General features: G+C 42.2%; 1 protein-coding gene across 1 annotated transcript; it reads right to left on the reverse strand.

The window, feature by feature from the left end:
• Positions 1 to 352: 352 nt before the first annotated feature.
• On the reverse strand, positions 353 to 17851 carry LOC121577817 (probable aminopeptidase NPEPL1). Its single transcript, XM_041891727.1, has 12 exons — positions 17675 to 17851; positions 16392 to 16577; positions 15731 to 15901; positions 7623 to 7712; positions 7290 to 7371; positions 3989 to 4131; positions 3646 to 3723; positions 3379 to 3479; positions 3010 to 3133; positions 1892 to 2068; positions 1560 to 1670; positions 353 to 1121 (listed from the first exon to the last, which is right to left on the reverse strand). The coding sequence occupies exons 1-12, from the start codon at positions 17822 to 17824 to the stop codon at positions 957 to 959; spliced, it is 1578 nt and encodes a 525-aa protein (XP_041747661.1). The 5' UTR covers positions 17825 to 17851; the 3' UTR covers positions 353 to 956.
• Between the last annotated feature and the right edge of the window lie 658 nt (positions 17852 to 18509).

The following is an 18509-nucleotide window of genomic DNA, read 5'->3' on the forward strand; positions in this document are numbered from 1 at the left end:
GCATAAACTAGAGGTTAACTAACACAAAACAACAAACACTAACAGGCCGAGAAGACTCTGGTCAGAGAATGCCAATCATCCTGATTGCTCACACCTGTCGATTTATCCAGGCTTCCTGGCAGAGCAGAGCCCTTGACCGAGTTGGTGCTGCCACCTGGGGATGGACTGTAGTGTATCTTGGTAGTATGTTGCCTGGCTGCTAACACTAAACTACCCCCCATATCATAAGACCTGCGTCAATAAAGTGCAAATTATATAGTTTGCTTGCTACCCAAACACATTCCACATTTGTTACAGGCAAGTTTGTCTATTTATTTCATGCAATTATCATTTGACAAGGAATAAGACAAAGCAGGTAAGATTGCTTTATTATTATTCACGTTATTCCCAATGTCCATAATGACAAGTTTGGCATCAGTGGATAAGCTATGGCCGCAAACCAAAATACATGTTTGCCTAGCTAATTTGCTCAAGAAAGACATTGAAACATAAAAAGGAAAATCACTTATAACACAGGATCACATACCTCATTTAGTTACTTTAACAGTCAATTTCAGACTGCGTATTTTGATTTCATTACAGCTATGGTAAATTTTCTGAAATTGAGATAATGCTCTGGTAATTATTCAAGGAAGGCAAAACCCTTAAGTGTACAACATCCTATAAACATTTGCATATTCATAATTCCTGCCAATTCTTTGTGGGACATCTGAGACAAAAATCAAAGAGTCAATTAAATACAACATGAACAAATCTGAGAGAAATTCTAGCCACCTGCTTATTTTTTTCACATTTTATTCACTGCATTGTAAAGGAGTAGAATAAGAATTGACGATTGGAAATGCTTTCTAGGTGATCAGTGCATGTCAGTGTAAAGAGGGGAGGTGTGTGGGTCAGGTGAGGGTCTGGAGTTGGTGAGGCAGAGTTGGTGAGGCAGAGGTGGCTGCTTAGAGGTTTTACACCAGTCTCCTCCTTTTGCTGTCACGCGCCATCGGGTCCCCGGACGCAGCATTCATTCTGGCCGCCCCCAGAGGAGACACCTGGTTGAGCATGTGGTCGTCGGAGGCCTGGCCGAACAGAGCCATGAGCAGAGCCACGCCGAAGCCGGTAGCACGCTCCCCCTGCAGAAAGGAAGAAAATTAGAGAACAGGTTACACCATGACTCAACTCTATTTTGGTTCCCAGCCCCCCTTCCCTTAGCTCTTACACATTTGTTTTTTCACCGATCTGCAAGCACTAGACAGATAAGGTATACAGAGGAAGATCCTTTGTTCCCTATTTGTTCAAGCTGGGCTGAAGCAGGTTTGGGTACACTTTTTCTGAAGATCCTTTGTTTATTTGAGTCTGTCAAGATATGTGAGGGGCTGAAATGGATTTAATAGATCATGTCTATACTTTGAAAATATTATACTTTCCTGGACACATATTAAGACTAATCCTGAACTAAAAAGCATTTTCAGTGGGGATTCTCCATTAAGTTATCTTTTTAGTCCATGACTAGGCTTAAAATCGGTGTCCAGGAAAACACCCCCACTTAACCCAAATATCCAGTCACTCACAGCATGGACGGGGGAGGCTATGTCCACATGGACCCAGACCCCAGGCCAGTCGAAGCCCAGGTGAGAGCCGATGAAGAGGCCGGCACAGGAGCTCGTAGCGTTCTCCCGGTCCTTTCAAAGACACAGAAAAGGCATACATTTACATTTGAGTCATTTAGCAGATGCTCTTATCCAGAAAATATATAATAGGCTGAAGGAAAATGATCAACAATCATTATAAACTGTAGAAGCATTAACTCTACTTCTGAGCTACTTTTGATTGTACTCCGATCCAGGATTAGGACCTGGTAGACTGCGCATACAGCAGAGAGAGGAGTAGTGGGGCCACTCACAGCCACAGAGTTCTTCATGTCTGCCACAGCTGAGGTGAACTCGCTGAAGTGCAGCTCTGGGCAGTAGACCAGTGGGTGAGCCAGGTCTCCACTGCTGCGGCCTGCACTCACACATGCAATCTCCCACTGCTCATTGTTGGTCATCACGGCACAATGGTACTTCCCTGTGGAGATCCCCTAGGAGAGCCAGACACAAATTAAAACCATTGTTTGAAACATATACTTGTGTAGTAATTTGTTATACAGGAACTATGGTAATGAACTAAAGTGAAAGGTGGTAATAAGAAGTTCAGTGATGTGTATATTGAGTACAAATTCACCTAACGCTTATGATGGTCAGCAACAAAAATCTGCCTTGTTTTTGTGCATCAGACCTCAGTGACATTTCACTAGCTAACTACTTCACTGGGTAGCCAAAATAATTCAGTGTGGTGCATGTGACTTACAGAATGAGCTCATCAGTGCATCATGAGGGCTACCACATGATGTGGCTTTATCATTGTCAGCACAAGCTGTGTTTTGAGTTAGAACACAACTGTTATAAGGAAGATCAAATATTTAGGCCTAATGATTTTGTTGGACACAAACACACCATGCATTTGTGTGAGACAACCTTGATAACAGTTGTTTTGAGTTCCTCAGAGAATGTGCTGAGTTTTAGCTTTAGCCCACGAAAATGTCAGTTAAGGCAAAGATCAGCAAAAGTAAAACTTTCGGGGTACTGGGTATAATTACGTCTGTCACAAGCCCTGTTAACCTTTGCACATGTTCATTTTAGCCTATATATGGCTCTGATCAAAGTGCAGTGACTGTTAAACAGCCCTGACCGGCTTTTATGAGTGTTTCCACAATGTACATGTGGTGTGACTACCTTGTGCTAACATTTATTACCCAACCATCACTTCTGAAAATAATGTACCGACCAAATATTATAGAAATACAAATATATCAAATGCCTAGAGGCTTAAATCTATTCTATAAGGGCAAAACTATATCCATTGCTTGAAGCACAACAACAATAAGTGATTAAAGAACTGTGGGGCACCAAAGTAATGTAGGTGTCTGTTGTTGCCAAAGATGCAGTGCTGTGGTCCTAGATGAGGCCGCCAGTCACACACCTGTGCCCCTGTCAGGGTGGCCATATCTAGGATGATGTCCGAAGAGAGGTCCTTGCTGGCATACACCACACCATCAGACAGCACCAGCCTGCCTTCGGCATCAGTGTTGTTGATCTCCACAGTCCTTCATCAGAAAGGCAGGAAAAAGAGAACAAAAAAGGCTATTCAAACCACAAATCAACCACAAACTAAGCCAGCAACGTAATAATGGATCCTTGGTCAAATATCAGCCAATTGTGTCTTTCCCACACAAAGCTCATCAGAAGGAAAAACCCTACTTTGCTCCATCAGGTTGCCATTGTATTGGCCTGTTTCCCATTACTTTGCCTAACTGGTTAAAATGAACCTAACAGTTAGGAGGGTACTCACTTTCCAGAGTAGAGAGTGTGGATGTCATCTGGCCGTGTGGCAGTGGGTCCGACTGCATTCTCTGCCAGGCAGAATACGGCATGGAGATTGTCTTTGAAGCCCTGAAAAAAAAAAGACATGCATTTCAAAAAAGGTTCGCACACAACTTTTCAAAAGCTCTAACCAAACTGTCAATACGTTCCCATAGGGTGTCTCCGAACAGGACCTTATGTTGCAAAATAAGAGGTTGATTTGAAAGATTAACCAGCGGTAGTAGGTAGACCTCACCTGTTTGACAGTAGCTTTGAAAGCGCCTAAAATGGCTGCTGCCCCACCACAGTCTCTCTTCATCCCAGGCATGTTGGTCTTATAAGAAAAATAAAAAAAGTACATTCATCCTTTACAACATTGTAACTGAATACTTATTTCGCAGGCTACTGTTAAATAGCCATTTAATTATACAAAAGACAATGATCACATCAAGGACCTGTTCCAAATGGCACCCTATTCAATTTATAGTACACCACTTTTGACAAGGGCCCATACGGCTCTGTTCAAAAGTATTGCACTATAGGGAACATGGTGCTATTTGGGATGCAACCCAACTGACCAGCCTCATGCTTGCCTTTACCTTTCCCTTGATGCTGAGGCCTCCAGTGTCGTATACGATGCCCTTGCCCACCCATGCAATAGTCTGGGTGGCGCCATCTGGTTTGTGACTCAGGACTGCCAGAGCAGGGGGGTTCACCGCTGCCTTGCCCACTCCATATATCCCTGAGGGCCCAAACAGTCCAAAGTGATTGAGTTGATAACCACAGAAACTAATTTTGAGTTATCAGGAAAACAACCATGAGTATATCTGCATCATTTGACAACTCAAACTAAAATACAAGCTTTATTCCAATGTGGGAAAACTATTTAATTTGACATTCCTTTTTGCCCAAATCTTCTGGGTCCCATTAATTAGCTAGTTTTGCTGAGAAAGTAATAAAGCAGAATAGAAACACTGCACATTCAAAGACAAAGAGAAGAGAACCAATAAACCAACCCCCAAAAAACTCCAAAAGGGAAGTGGAAGAAAGCGTGTGGTCATCATACATGCGAGCTAATACATATGCTAAAAAAATAAAAACACACTGCACAAGAGCGCAGACAGTTTGAAAATACGTTTTTCTAACCGGCCCACACGTTAGTCTGTGTGATGGCAAACAAAGAACCAAACAGATTTGAGTCCCAATTAGAGTATGTGAGCGGAGTTGCTTTGGCGCTCCACATTCTTTCCAACCGCTCCGCTAAAAAACACTCCTCATTCACAGGAAGAAAAAAAACTGATGCTCCAAATTCGCTCCATTCCTTAAAATCACAATTTAACCAACAGCCATTTATTTTTGTGACTACCTGGAACTTCCATTTGGTTTTGAAGTATTGAAACCAAACCATATGATTTTAATAAAAAGGTGACTAAAAGCACTCAATTTCAAATAGGCTACTGTACATGTCGTATTAAACAGCATACAAACACTTTAAATAGGTCAGGAGCCAGACAGGAAGCCTAAGGAGGAATGAAAATGAATTATTTAGGCTACAGTGCTATGAAAAAGCATTTGCCCCCTTTCTAATTTTCTCTACTTTTGCATATTTGTGATACTGAATGTTATCAGATCTTCAACCAAAACCTAATATTAGATAAAGGGAACATAAGTGAACAAATAACACAACAATTACATATTTATTTCATAAACAAAGTTATGCAACACCCAATTCCCCTGTGTGAAAAAGTAATTGTCCCCTTACACTCAATAACTGGTTGTGCCACCTTTAGCTGCAATGACTCCAACCAAATGCTTCCTGTAGTTGTTGATCAGTCTCTCACGTCGCTGTGGAGGAATTTTGGCCCACTCTTCCATGCAGAACTGCTTTAACTCAGTGACGTGTGGGTTTTCAAGCATGAACTTTGGTATGATGTTCTTACTGTGGAATGCAGTGTTTGGTTTTCGCCAGGCATAATGGGACCCATCTCGTCCAAAAAGTTGACTCAAGTTTGCCAAAAAGCACCTGGATGATCATCAAGACTCTTGGAAGAACTTTCTATGGACAGATGATTCAAAAGTCTAACTTTTTGGACGACATGGTTCCAGTAATGCCTAGCGAAAACCAAACTCTACATTCCACAGTAAGAACATCATACCAAAGGTCAAGCATGGTGGTGTGATGGTTTGGGGATGCTTTGCGGCCTCAGGACCTGGACGACTTGCCTTAATAGAAGGAACCATGAATTCTGCTCTGTATCAGAGAATTCTACAGGAGAATGTCAGACCATCCGTCTGTGAGCTGAAGCTGAAGCGCAGCTGGGTCATGCAGCAAGACAATGATCCAAAACACACAATCAAGTCTACATGAAAATTGCTAAAAAGCAACAGATTGGAAGTTTTGGAATGGCCTAGTCAAAGTCCAGACCTAATCCCAATTGAGATGTTGTGGCAGGACTTGAAACGAGCAGTTCATGCTTGAAAACCCACACGTCACTGAGTTAAAGCAGTTCTGCATGGAAGAGTGGGCCAAAATTCCTCCACAGCAACGTGAGAGACTGATCAACAACTACAGGAAGCATTTGGTTGGAGTCATTGCAGCTAAAGGTGGCACAACCAGTTATTGAGTGTAAGGGGGCAATTACTTTTCCACACAGGGGAAATTGGGTGTTGCATAACTTTGTTTATGAAATAAATAAAATAAATATGCAATTGTTGTGTTATTTGTTCACTTATGTTCCCTTTATCTAATATTAGGTTTTGGTTGAAGATCTGATAACATTCAGTATCACAAATATGCAAAAGTAGAGAAAATTAGAAAGGGGGCAAATACTTTTTCATAGCACTGTATATTATTGGCCTATTATTACAAGGCTATAGCCTACAAATAAATACATTTTGAAGCATTTGCGAGTGTCGACACACTAGGCTGGCAGGAACATTAAGCGCTCAGCATTTAAAAAACATTTTGTGTTGTATTAAGTCATTATAGTCTATAAATTGTGCATATAGGCTGTGACTTACTTAGAATTAAATACAAATCTAATTAATTATTAGTGCCTTTGAATTCACTTTTAGAAACACAAGTTTGGCCAGAGTGTGGCTTCAGGCTCATGTGATGGTGCCTGCAGAGCAGACCAGACGCAGAGAATACCCTCTCCGCGCTTGTAGAGCTAAACACCCTTCGGGCCACTCTTGCCAGGCTGGGCAGGGATGCAGAGTTATTTTTCTATTGGTAGGCCTAAAGGTTTTTAGGCAAAATAACCCTATCAAAACGGAAAGAGGTAATATGTCAGGCCTATTGTGCCAAAATCAATGATAGTCTATTGTATAGATACTAGAACAAAAATGAATGAAAATTAAGGAGATCAGATTTTTTGTTTGTAAATACTTTGCTACAATGACACTTAGCTTGCTAACCACCTCACTACTTTCTGTTAGCATTTGCACGTAGTACACCATCATGCTTTCGGGATACGAGTCTTTTCAGATTTCGCGATGACTAATTGTGGACACTACATCATAACACTCCCTCTCTTGCTCTTGGTCCTAATCTTTGTAAGTCACCTTGATTCTGCACCGGTGTGCTTTATCAGTTTCTTTATGAAAATATTTAGAAAACTCCATTACAGTAGCTAAAGCAAGGGGCTATAGCAGCACACAAGTAGCCTACAAATGCATGCTGGGCCGGGCATGCCCTGAGCTCGTGAAGTAAGCGCTACTGGAGTGAAATTGAAGCGAGCAGGAAGGCTGATGCTCCAGCCTTCGGGAAACTCGCTCCGCGATCCAGTCAAATTGGGCACGCTCCGCTCCAGCTCCGCTCACATACTCTGGTCCCAATCCATAGAAGCATAACAGCCAAGCATAACGCATAGCCAAGACCCTCCTGTCCTGATACAGTACCTCCAAAACCTCTCTGTTTCAGTTCCTCTCCTCGAATGATAACAGGAGTAATGCCCAGTTCAGTCCCCACTGCCTTAATCTCCTGAAGACAAAAAGGTATACCCAGTCAAATAAATTACATTTCGTTTAATTAAGTTGTTTTAAGAAGTCACTGTCGATTGTCCATTATTTGGGTGCTATTGCTTTATGATGGTTGCGTCCCAAATGGCACCCTATTCCCTATATAGTGCACAACTTTTTAGTAGAGCCCATAGTGCTCAAAAGCAGTACCCTGTGTATGGAATAGGGTGCCATTTGGGACGCAACCGATAACCCCATTAGGATATCACTTGCCTCCAAGAAGTGATCAGTATTCATCTCGTTGCACGGTGTGTCCACAATCCTTGCTGCCAGTCTCACTCCATCAGCAGCATTGGCAAGACACTGGCAAGAACCAAAGCATAAATTACGTTTACATTTTATTCATTTAGCAGACGCTCTTATCCAGTGAGACTTACAACAATGCAAACATGTACTTTAGATGTACATTTATGCATGTAAAGTGCATACGGAAAGTATTCACACCCCTTGACTTTCCCATATTGCTACGTTACAGCCTTATTCTAAAACAGATTAAATCGCCCCCCCCCAATCTACACACATACCCCATAATGACAAAGCGAAAACAGGCTTAGAATTTCTTGCAAATGTATAAAAAAAATGAATAACTGAAATATCACATCTACAGTGGGGGAAAAAAGTATTTAGTCAGCCACCAATTGTGCAAGTTCTCCCACTTAAAAAGATGAGAGAGGCCTGTAATTTTCATCATAGGTACACGTCAACTATGACAGACAAAATGAGAAAAGAAATCCAGAAAATCACATTGTAGGATTTTTTATGAATTTATTTGCAAATTATGGTGGAAAATAAGTATTTGGTCAATAACAAAAGTTTCTCAATACTTTGTTATATACCCTTTGTTGGCAATGACACAGGTCAAACGTTTTCTGTAAGTCTTCACAAGGTTTTCACACACTGTTGCTGGTATTTTAGCCCATTCCTCCATGCAGATCTCCTCTAGAGCAGTGATGTTTTGGGGCTGTCGCTGGGCAACACGGACTTTCAACTCCCTCCAAAGATTTTCTATGGGGTTGAGATCTGGAGACTGGCTAGGCCACTCCAGGACCTTGAAATGCTTCTTACGAAGCCACTCCTTCGTTGCCCGGGCGGTGTGTTTGGGATCATTGTCATGCTGAAGACCCAGCCACGTTTCATCTTCAATGCCCTTGCTGATGGAAGGAGGTTTTCATTCAAAATCTCACGATACATGGCCCCATTCATTCTTTCCTTTACACGTATCAGTCGTCCTGGTCCCTTTGCAGAAAACAGCCCCAAAGCATGATGTTTCCACCCCCATGCTTCACAGTAGGTATGGTGTTCTTTGGATGCAACTCAGCATTCTTTGTCCTCCAAACACGACGAGTTGAGTTTTTACCAAAAAGTTCTATTTTGGTTTCATCTGACCATATGACATTCTCCCAATCCTCTTCTGGATCATCCAAATGCACACTACCAAACTTCAGACGGGCCTGGACATGTACTGGCTTAAGCAGGGGGACACGTCTGGCACTGCAGGATTTGAGTCCCTGGCGGCGTAGTGTGTTACTGATGGTAGGCTTTGTTACTTTGGTCCCAGCTCTCTGCAGGTCATTCACTAGGTCCCCCCGTGTGGTTCTGGGATTTTTGCTCACCGTTCTTGTGATCATTTTGACCCCACGGGGTGAGATCTTGCGTGGAGCCCCAGATCGAGGGAGATTATCAGTGGTCTTGTATGTCTTCCATTTCCTAATAATTGCTCCCACAGTTGATTTCTTCAAACCAAGCTGCTTACCTATTGCAGACTCAGTCTTCCCAGCCTGGTGCAGGTCTACAATTTTGTTTCTGGTGTCCTTTGACAGCTCTTTGGTCTTGGCCATAGTGGAGTTTGGAGTGTGACTGTTTGAGGTTGTGGACAGGTGTCTTTTATACTGATAACAAGTTCAAACAGGTGCCATTAATACAGGTAACGAGTGGAGGACAGAGGAGCCTCTTAAAGAAGAAGTTACAGGTCTGTGAGAGCCAGAAATCTTGCTTGTTTGTAGGTGACCAAATACTTATTTTCCACCATAATTTGCAAATAAATTCATTAAAAATCCTACAATGTGATTTTCTGGATTTTTTTTCTCAATTTGTCTGTCATAGTTGACGTGTACCTATGATGAAAATTACAGGCCTCTCATCTTTTCAAGTGGGAGAACTTGCACAATTGGTGGCTGACTAAATACTTTTTCCCCCCACTGTACATAAGCATTCCGACCCTTTATTCAGTACTTTGTTGAAGCACCTTTGGCAGCGATTACAGCCTAGTCTTCTTAGGTATAACGCTACAAGCTTGGCAAACCTGTATTTGGGGAGTTTCTCCCATTCTTCTCAGCCGATCCTCTCAAGCCCTGTCAGGTTGAATGGGGAGCGTAGCTGCTCAGCTATTTTCAGGGCTCTCCAGAGATGTTCAATCGGGTTCAAGTCTGGGCTCTGGCTGGGCCACTCAAGGACATTCAGGAGACTTGTCCAGAAGCCACTCCTGCGTTGGCTTGGCTGTGTGCTTAGGGTTGTTGTCCTGTTGGAAGGTGAACCTTCACCCCAGTCTGAGGTCCTGAGCACTCTGGAGCAGGTTCTCATCAAGGATCTCTGTTTACTTTGCTCCGTTCATCTTTCCCTCGATCCTGACTAGTCTCCCAGTCCCTGCCGCTCAAAAACATCCCCACAGCATGCTGCTTTACCATAGGGATGGTGCCAGGTTTCCTCCAGACGTGACACTTGGCATTCAGGCCAAAGTGTTCAATCTTGGTTTCATCAGACCAGAGAATCTTGTTTCTCATGGTCTGAGAGTCCTTTAGGTGCCTTTTGGCAAACTCCAAGCGGGTTGTCATGTGCCTTTTACTGAGGAGTGGCCTGATTGGTGGAGTGCTGCAGAGATGGTTGTCCTTCTGGAAGGTTCTCCCATCTCCACAGAGGAACTCTGGAGCTCTGTCAGAGTGACCATAGGGTTCTTGGTCACCTGCCTGACCAAGGCCCTTCTCCCCAGATTGCTCAGTTTGGCTGGGCGGCCAGCTCTAGGAAGAGTCTTGGTGGTTCCAAACTTCTTCCAATTAAGAATGGAGGCCACTGTGTTCTTGGGGACCTTCAATGCTGCAGAAATGTTTTGGTACCCTTCCCCAGATCTGTGCCGACACAATCCTGTCTCGGAGCTCTACAGACAATTCTTTCCACCTCATGGCTTGGTTTTTGCTCTGACATGCACTGTCAACCGTGGGACCTTATATAGACAGGTGTATGCCTTTCCAAATAATGTCCAATCAATTGAATTTACCACAGGTGGACTCCAATCAAGTTGTAGAAACATCTCAAGGATGATCAATGGAAACAGGATGCACCTGAGCTCAATTTCGAGTCGCATATCAAAGGGTCTGAATATTTTTAATACATTTGCACAAATTAATAAAAACCTGTTTTCGCTTTGTCATTATGGGGTATTGTGTGTAGATTGATGAAAACAATGTATTTAATCCATTTTAGAATAAGGCTGTAACAAAGCAAAATGTGGAAAAAGAATATTTTCCGAATGCACTGTACATACCACCACAGACAAAATAACACATGGGACATTTGTTCAGTAAATGCAAGGGGTGTAACCGTTTGACAAACCCACGGTTCGGTACATATTGCAGTTTTGAAGTCACGGTTTGGTACAGCAGGAAAATGAAATGCCAATTAGGCTTGGGCAGTATCCAGATTGTCATACCTTCATACTGACCTTGTGCCATACCGGGATATTCAGTAATACCGGCACTGAACAAAAGGGGCGCCGTTTTCAAATGCCCACTAATACCCTGTAATCCGAAGGTTAGCAATGCTAACAAGTACATGTAAAACCCCATAGAGAAAGCCAACTAAATGTCTGACCTAAACTATACAAGTAACAAAAAAAAAATGCTATGCACAGTTTTCTGCAAGCACAAAATAAATATTAGCCAGCGAGGCTCTTGATCCAGGAGGAGATTCTCTGCTGTTATCAAGCAAATGCTTGATTTGGGAAGAAGCTAACAACTTAGCTAGATAACTAACTAGCTACTAAATTAGCAAACCAAATGAAAAACTGCAGAGCATTTAGCACATTTTAGACAGTTAAATTAATAGTTATATGATATCTAGCAGGCAAACATTAAGTTTTGAATTCCATTCTGTAACTAGATCACCTGGCGAATGATGCACAACAATGAGTGATTCACAAGGCTTGGGTGTGCCTGTAAACAAACACCACATGACTGGGGACTACCATAAGCTTCATAATAATGTGACAGCTGAAATGAAGAAGGCAATGTTCTTTATCTCCTAATGTATTGCACAAGTTGACTGCAGGTATTAACTTTAAAAGTATTTACAAATATGCACATTTATTAAAAAAGTTAGTTTCAACGGTACTGAAAAACCATCCTGTGGCTTTTTCCAAATACCCCGGTATATGGTATACCGCCCAAGCCTAATGCCAGCAGTTACTGTAGTTCATTTTTGTTTTGGCAAAATATGCTAAACTACATTTACATTTTACATTTTTGTCATTTAACAGACACTCTTATCCAGAGCGACTTACAGTTAGTGAGTGCATACATTATTTTTTTATTTTTCATACCCCCCATGGGAATCGAACCCACAACCCTGGCGTTGCAAACGCCATGCTCTACCAACTGAGCTACATCCCTGGAATGGGTCATGAGGTCAACTAACCCAGGAATAGGTCATGAGACATAATGTAGGGCCCTATATGTGGTCCTCTGTAGCTCAGCTGGTAGAGCACGGCGCTTGTAACGCCAAGGTAGTGGGTTCGATCCCCGGGACCACCCATACACAAAAAAATATATATGTATGCACGCATGACTGTAAGTCGCTTTGGATAAAAGAGTCTGCTAAATGGCATATTATTATATTATTATTATAAAAATCTGTTGTTTTTTTTTGCCCGATTCTGTTTTCCAGGTTTCAGATTTTTCCCTGTTTTACAGGTTCACTCTCAAAATCACACTTTTTATATGGGAAAACAAAATTTGAGGTTCTAAGTCCACAACCATGCTTAAACCACATAAGGAGACCATTTGAGGTCTCGGGGAAAATCAAATACATTTTCACTAGAGCTGGGACTATAAACCGGAAATTACAGACACCGACATTTATATCCTCATACCGAAGCAATTTTGCGTATGTCTGTAATTTTAGGCGATTACAATGTTCCTGCCTGCATTCAACAATAACCTACGGAGCCGCGCGGCATATATGAAAGCGAAACGCCATAGAAAAAAATTATTGCGCTCTGGAGCTCAACACTCCTCTATGCAGTTTAATTTGAAACAAGACTACAGCAGCCAATCAGAGCAGCGTTCTATCCCACGCTTCCGACCCGGTTGTTGGCATCTCTCCCAAGTGATGTTGCGAGTAGCTTCGTTCAATAGCGGGGGAAATGAACGGCGACGAAGAAAATGCAGTCTCAGAAATCCAAGAACAATTAATGCCAAAGAAGGATGCTGTGTCGGTTGTTTGGGTTTATTTTGCTTTTAAACCTAGTGACATCGAGCAGAGTGAGGCAGTATGCTTGAACTGTCGCAAAACTATAGCAACCAGTTGAGAAAACACGAGCAACTTATTCCACCCTTTGAAACACAGGCATGTAATACAGCATGACGAATGGATGGCGAAGACAAATGAGGCAGAGGCCAACAAGCCGCATGACAAGAGCAAAGCCCAGGCAACAACCCAATACGGAATAGTTTGCACACAGACACACAACTCCCTACGCAACGCTCTCACCGGTGGAATGAAATAACATGACATCGCAAAAGACATGGCCCCAAATTCAACAGTTGAACAAAGTGGGTTCAAGTAGATGGTTCACACTCTGGACAATAAATACAATATGCCATGTACAAGAAATGTCATGCAAAAAAAAATATAAACAGGTGCACCATTTCGCGACAACTGGATCCAAAAATGTAATTGACACTGCCCTACATCGATCCCGACTGGAAGCCGTGCAGCAGGCTTTCCAGAGGACCACACTGGGGAGATGATAGCCCAGGCCAGGGGCTGTGGATCTCGCTAGCAGCCTGGGATCAGCATTGCGACGGACAGTGGGGCAAACGTCGTGAAAGTCAACAACCAAACTGGATGGACGAGGTTGCAGTGTTTTGGCCATAGACTTAATCTCGCGATCATTATGTATTTCTATTGTAATAAAGTTAAATATAATTGAGGAAAAAGTTATAGGCCTACATTTTGATTGTGTTTGGAGCAAATAATATGCTGCAATTACCAAAGAAATATACTAATGATCTTGAACTTGGTTTGAAATGCTATTACATTTAAAAATAAGAAATGCATAACTAAATGAATGTTAAAAATACAGGTCTCTTTCTGTAGCAGCGTTATATCATCTTATAAATCATATGCTGGATCACCTGGTAACCAAATAACGTAGGCTAATATGGCAATTTATGACAGTGTAAAAAGGGCGGTAATGGAGAGTAACTGTAGTCTTTCTAACACCAGCCTCTACATTTTGCAGCTCGCTGTGTAGTCACGCGTCAGCCAGGGTAGAGTAACTGTGCACCTCCCCCTCAAAAAAAGTATTTATCGTTAAAGCAATAAATGTCAATTTATCGCGATATGGATTTTTGTCCATATCACCCAACTCTAGTAGATACCCTTTAATTTAGGTGAGCACCAGCAAGAGCCTTGCTTGGTTAGCAGTGTTTCTGTAGCACACATGTGATTGCAGAGTTTGCTGAACAAATCACCACTGATTGATGCAAATAATCATATCATTCTGCCAGGTATGCATAGACTACTTTGTAGTTAACATTGAGAAGGTTTTTGGGAAAGCCTTTCCATCTACCAGAAGACGGTTGTCATTATTAGCATCATCGCTAACGGCTACATAGAAGGCACTTAACAACCCCCCTACAAAGTAAAATACTGCACTGATAGGCTACTGTATAAAACACGTGGTCCGTTAACCCTCCATCTGGAGAGCTACTGATTGTGCAGGCTTTTTATCCAACCCTGCTTAAACAGAGTCAGCTTATCAAGGTCCTGTTGAGCAGCTGATTTTATTTTACAATGTGGTGTGTTCTAGCAGGGCTGACGCAAAAGCCTGCATACCTATTAGCTCTCCTGGACTCTACAGGATGAGGCTTGGCAACCCTGCAACATTACAATTACAACCAAATACTTTGTCTTTGTAAAATAATTCCCTCATTCAATGAACCAGGGATCAATGGCTAAGGTAGCTAACTAAGGTGTTTATCTATTTGTATGGTTAAAATATTCTGTGTTCAGAGGAGATCTTGACCGCATAGGAGTTACTTGTCAATTAGGCTATTATTTTTTTACTTTGTTAGAATTACATGGCTAGTATTGAATAGAAGAGAATCCTAGCCAATTTTGAGCGCTTGAGAGACAGTTTTACAACAGTATGCAGCATTGGTTTCATCAACTGCGCACACGTATCAACTGCGTGTTGGCCATTTGCGGTTATACACGAGTGCCGGTGAAAAGTTATTTTAGGACATGACAATGACATTAATGTATGCTAAATAGTTAAGCAGCCAAATTACAACATGTTTTGAATTTGCTATCTAGTTAGTCTCGCTCTCTGCAGGTAATGCACACACCATTACTTTTCCAGGATTTTAATTGCTGACCAAAAATTTGCTATAACTGGGCAAATACGTCACTAGCAATGAATATCAACAAATGTGCAAACACTGCTCGCTTTGATCTCAAAAACATCTCGCGACTGCATGATTGAAAGACCGCTCGTGCCTGTCAATGCAGGCCTACAATAATGATACTCCGATGCACACTACAGACATTGGGCGGAGAGTGAGCAAAACATCGCGTCCGGAGGATACTGATCCAATTCTGATCGGAGTAGCATAATTGTTTGATAGTGATTTTTAAATCTATAATCTGCTTGTCCAACAATTTGTTTTACTTGCCCTGGGCAAGCGGACAAATCTCAATGTCGAGCACTGTAGTTGTTTTAACAGAATAGCCTAAAATGTTTTTTCAGCTCAGATTTACTCTATAGGCCTATTGTTTTTATAAATCTATTTTTAAATGTATTCATTCAGGTTCACAGTGCGGACCGAACCGAGGTCCCCGTACCAAACGGTTTATACTTGTACTGTTACACCCCTAGTAAATGCACATCATAAAAGCACTCCATATAGATCTTGGAGTCAGTTTGGTCAGCCAGCAACAAAACAAAACCAGTGGGTGGCAGCAACAACAGTGGCTGATATAGGTCCACAATGGCTCTGGCAATGAGACAGACACACATAATTCACTAGTATAGAAGTCAGAGGTACCTGCAGTATAGTGAGTTCCAGTGGTCCGTTATCTTGGCCCACAGTGATAAACTCCACAGTGACTTCTTTCTTCTCGGTCCTGCGGGAGGAGGCAGAGCGACGGGAGAATATGGGGAAGGCCCGGGCGATGGCACAGGCTGAGGCAAACACATCAGACCGCTCACACACCACCTGGACAGACAGGAACAAACACACTTTTACTGTCTGATAACAAATCTGTTATAACGGTCTGTCTAAAATGATCAATGAATGCAGTGTGTTAATCACAAAGCATGCAATTTGGCATATTGCCTTAGAAGTAAAATCAAAAGAAGACAGGACATAGGCCTACTTGACCTATGCAACCACATGTAGGCCTAACCTTTATTTGTTTGAGACTTTGGACAGCTGTAGGGGCCCATCTATGGCTTAACGATCACATTATCACTAAGGATCTAATAATAAATGTCTGGTGTCTGACGCATAATGGAAGATAAGGTCAGCATTACCATAAACTCCACAGGCATGTTTCCCGCCACAGGTTAAGCCTAGTCCTGGACTAAAAACTATTCTCAATGGACAATTTCCATTCAAAGTGCGTTTAAATCCAGGACTAGGCTTAATGTGTTTGGGAAACCGGCCCCGTATAGGTCTTTAATCTCAGTACGGTGAACTGACTGACCAGGATGCAGCGGCTCGTCCCTCCAGGCAGGCAGGTACGGACCAGACGGGAAAGAAAGTGGGCAGAGGAGGGGCTGTTGTGTCTGCTAACCCGGGAGGGCAGGGCTGCCACGGCTGCATGGCTCAAGTAGAGAGGGCAGCTGTCCGTAGGGTTAGGGTTCAGAGCAGTGAGGGCCGCCTGCCAGACCTGGATAAAAAATAAAGAACAAATATTTCACTTTGTTAGCTCTGACTGAGTGACAATCATTGGCTATATTATGATGATCACATAAGCGCTGGCACCAATTCTGAATGGCCCTGAATACAGTAAGACTTGGGAAGGCATATGACATAAGTTGTCTGACACAATGTGGCAAATTGTTGAACAATTCACCTGCAAGTTGCACACACAGTGCTGTCAAACTGAGTGATAATATATTTGCAAAGCAGAAGACCAAATAGGAGGCTGCGTTCACACAGGCTGCCCAATACTGATCTGGCCCTGTGTAGCTCAGTTGGTAGAGCATGGCGCTTGCAACGCCAGGGTTGTAGGTTCGATTCCCACGGGGGGCCAGTATGAAAATGTATGTACTCACTAACTGTAAGTCGCTCTGGATAAGAGCGTCTGCTAAATGACTAAAATGTAAATGTCAAATGACCATTTCCCCCAATTATTGGCAAAATATCTGATTGGTCAAAAGACTAATTAGTGGCAAAAGATAATTGGTCTGACTCCACAGTCAACCTGGCTGGACCAAACATTAAGTAGTCATGAGCAACAATAGTTAGATTAGTCGGGCACATGCAACTTGACAAATGAACATAATTGCGAAGGTTGGAACATGCTAGTTAACCCAGTAAGACTGACTTTCCTTCAAGTAAAATGGGGGAAAAGTTACAAATTAGAATTTCTTGAAATTAAAGAATAAAGGCCAATAAAATAGTCAGGGATCAAGTAACGAGCCAATGTGGTTGGTTGGAGAATGGAGATGACATGTTAAAAGCTAAGCTAGCATGACTTGATTTGTGATAGCTAACTTAGCTAGCAAACAAGTTAGGCAACGTCGTTAGCATTAAGTCAGATTCAATGTAAGGAGCTATACATGGCCCATTGAACTGTTTCACAATACCAAGAGTCAAATTAAGCATTATTTCATATTATAATTACTAGTTAGTTAGCTATAACATTTTTACTGACGCTAGCTTGCAAAGTTAGCGCGAGAGGACAAGTGAGTGCTTGCCGGGGAGCTCTGGCGCCACTCTGTTCTAGCGCGAGCAGCCCCGATTATTTTTTTATTTCCTCACCTTTTCGCTGACAGCTGGCTGCAATTTTCCCTTGACTTGGGTCCAGTTTGCTTGCTGCAGGTTATTCAGTTGACCGACAATGAGGACCGGGCGATTTTGGGGCTCGGAGTCTCCGGCAGAAGCCTTGAACTCCAGCACCACGTTCGCCATCTTTGAACAAAGCGATGGCTTGATGACCTTTGCACTTTATCGCACATCCTGCTTTTCATAGAGAAGTGTCACAGATGAGATTGAATGGGAGGTCAGCGTTACCGCCGTCCTTGAATAGTATTGGATTTTCCATATTTCTGTACAGTAGTTGTACATAGTGTGTGTGTGTGTGAGAAATAGATTTTTAAATCAGTAAATTTTCATTTCCCCCGTAAAATCTAAGTGGAAAAGACTCAATGGAAAGCCTATCCAACCCTACTTACGCATATTGTTTTCTTGGCAAGCAGCAGGATCTCAAACTGCCGATACGAACCAATGCAATGCACGTGTATTATTATTTTTGAACTGCTAATATCCACAATCGTAAAAAATTATTGAAAAAACCCCCCATAAGATAACATTAGCCATAACATACCATTGGGACGTAGGTGGGTTTTTTTCCCACACAGAAAACATCCAGACATGAACGATTATGATTTATCATTGAAGTGTGTATAAATATTATCTATATATAACTGAACTTGGGCAATGTTTTAGAAATGGAAAATTCTGTCCATGACAAAATCCCAAATTGTACCCTATACCCTGGCTATGGCTCCTGGTCAAAAGTAGTACACTATTTAGTGAATAGGGTGCCATTTGGGACTTAGCCATTAATTCAGCTTCATCATCAGTAATAAAGGAA

Source organism: Coregonus clupeaformis, unplaced genomic scaffold (genome assembly GCF_020615455.1).
Source record: "Coregonus clupeaformis isolate EN_2021a unplaced genomic scaffold, ASM2061545v1 scaf0005, whole genome shotgun sequence".
NCBI classification, from domain to species: domain Eukaryota; kingdom Metazoa; phylum Chordata; class Actinopteri; order Salmoniformes; family Salmonidae; genus Coregonus; species Coregonus clupeaformis.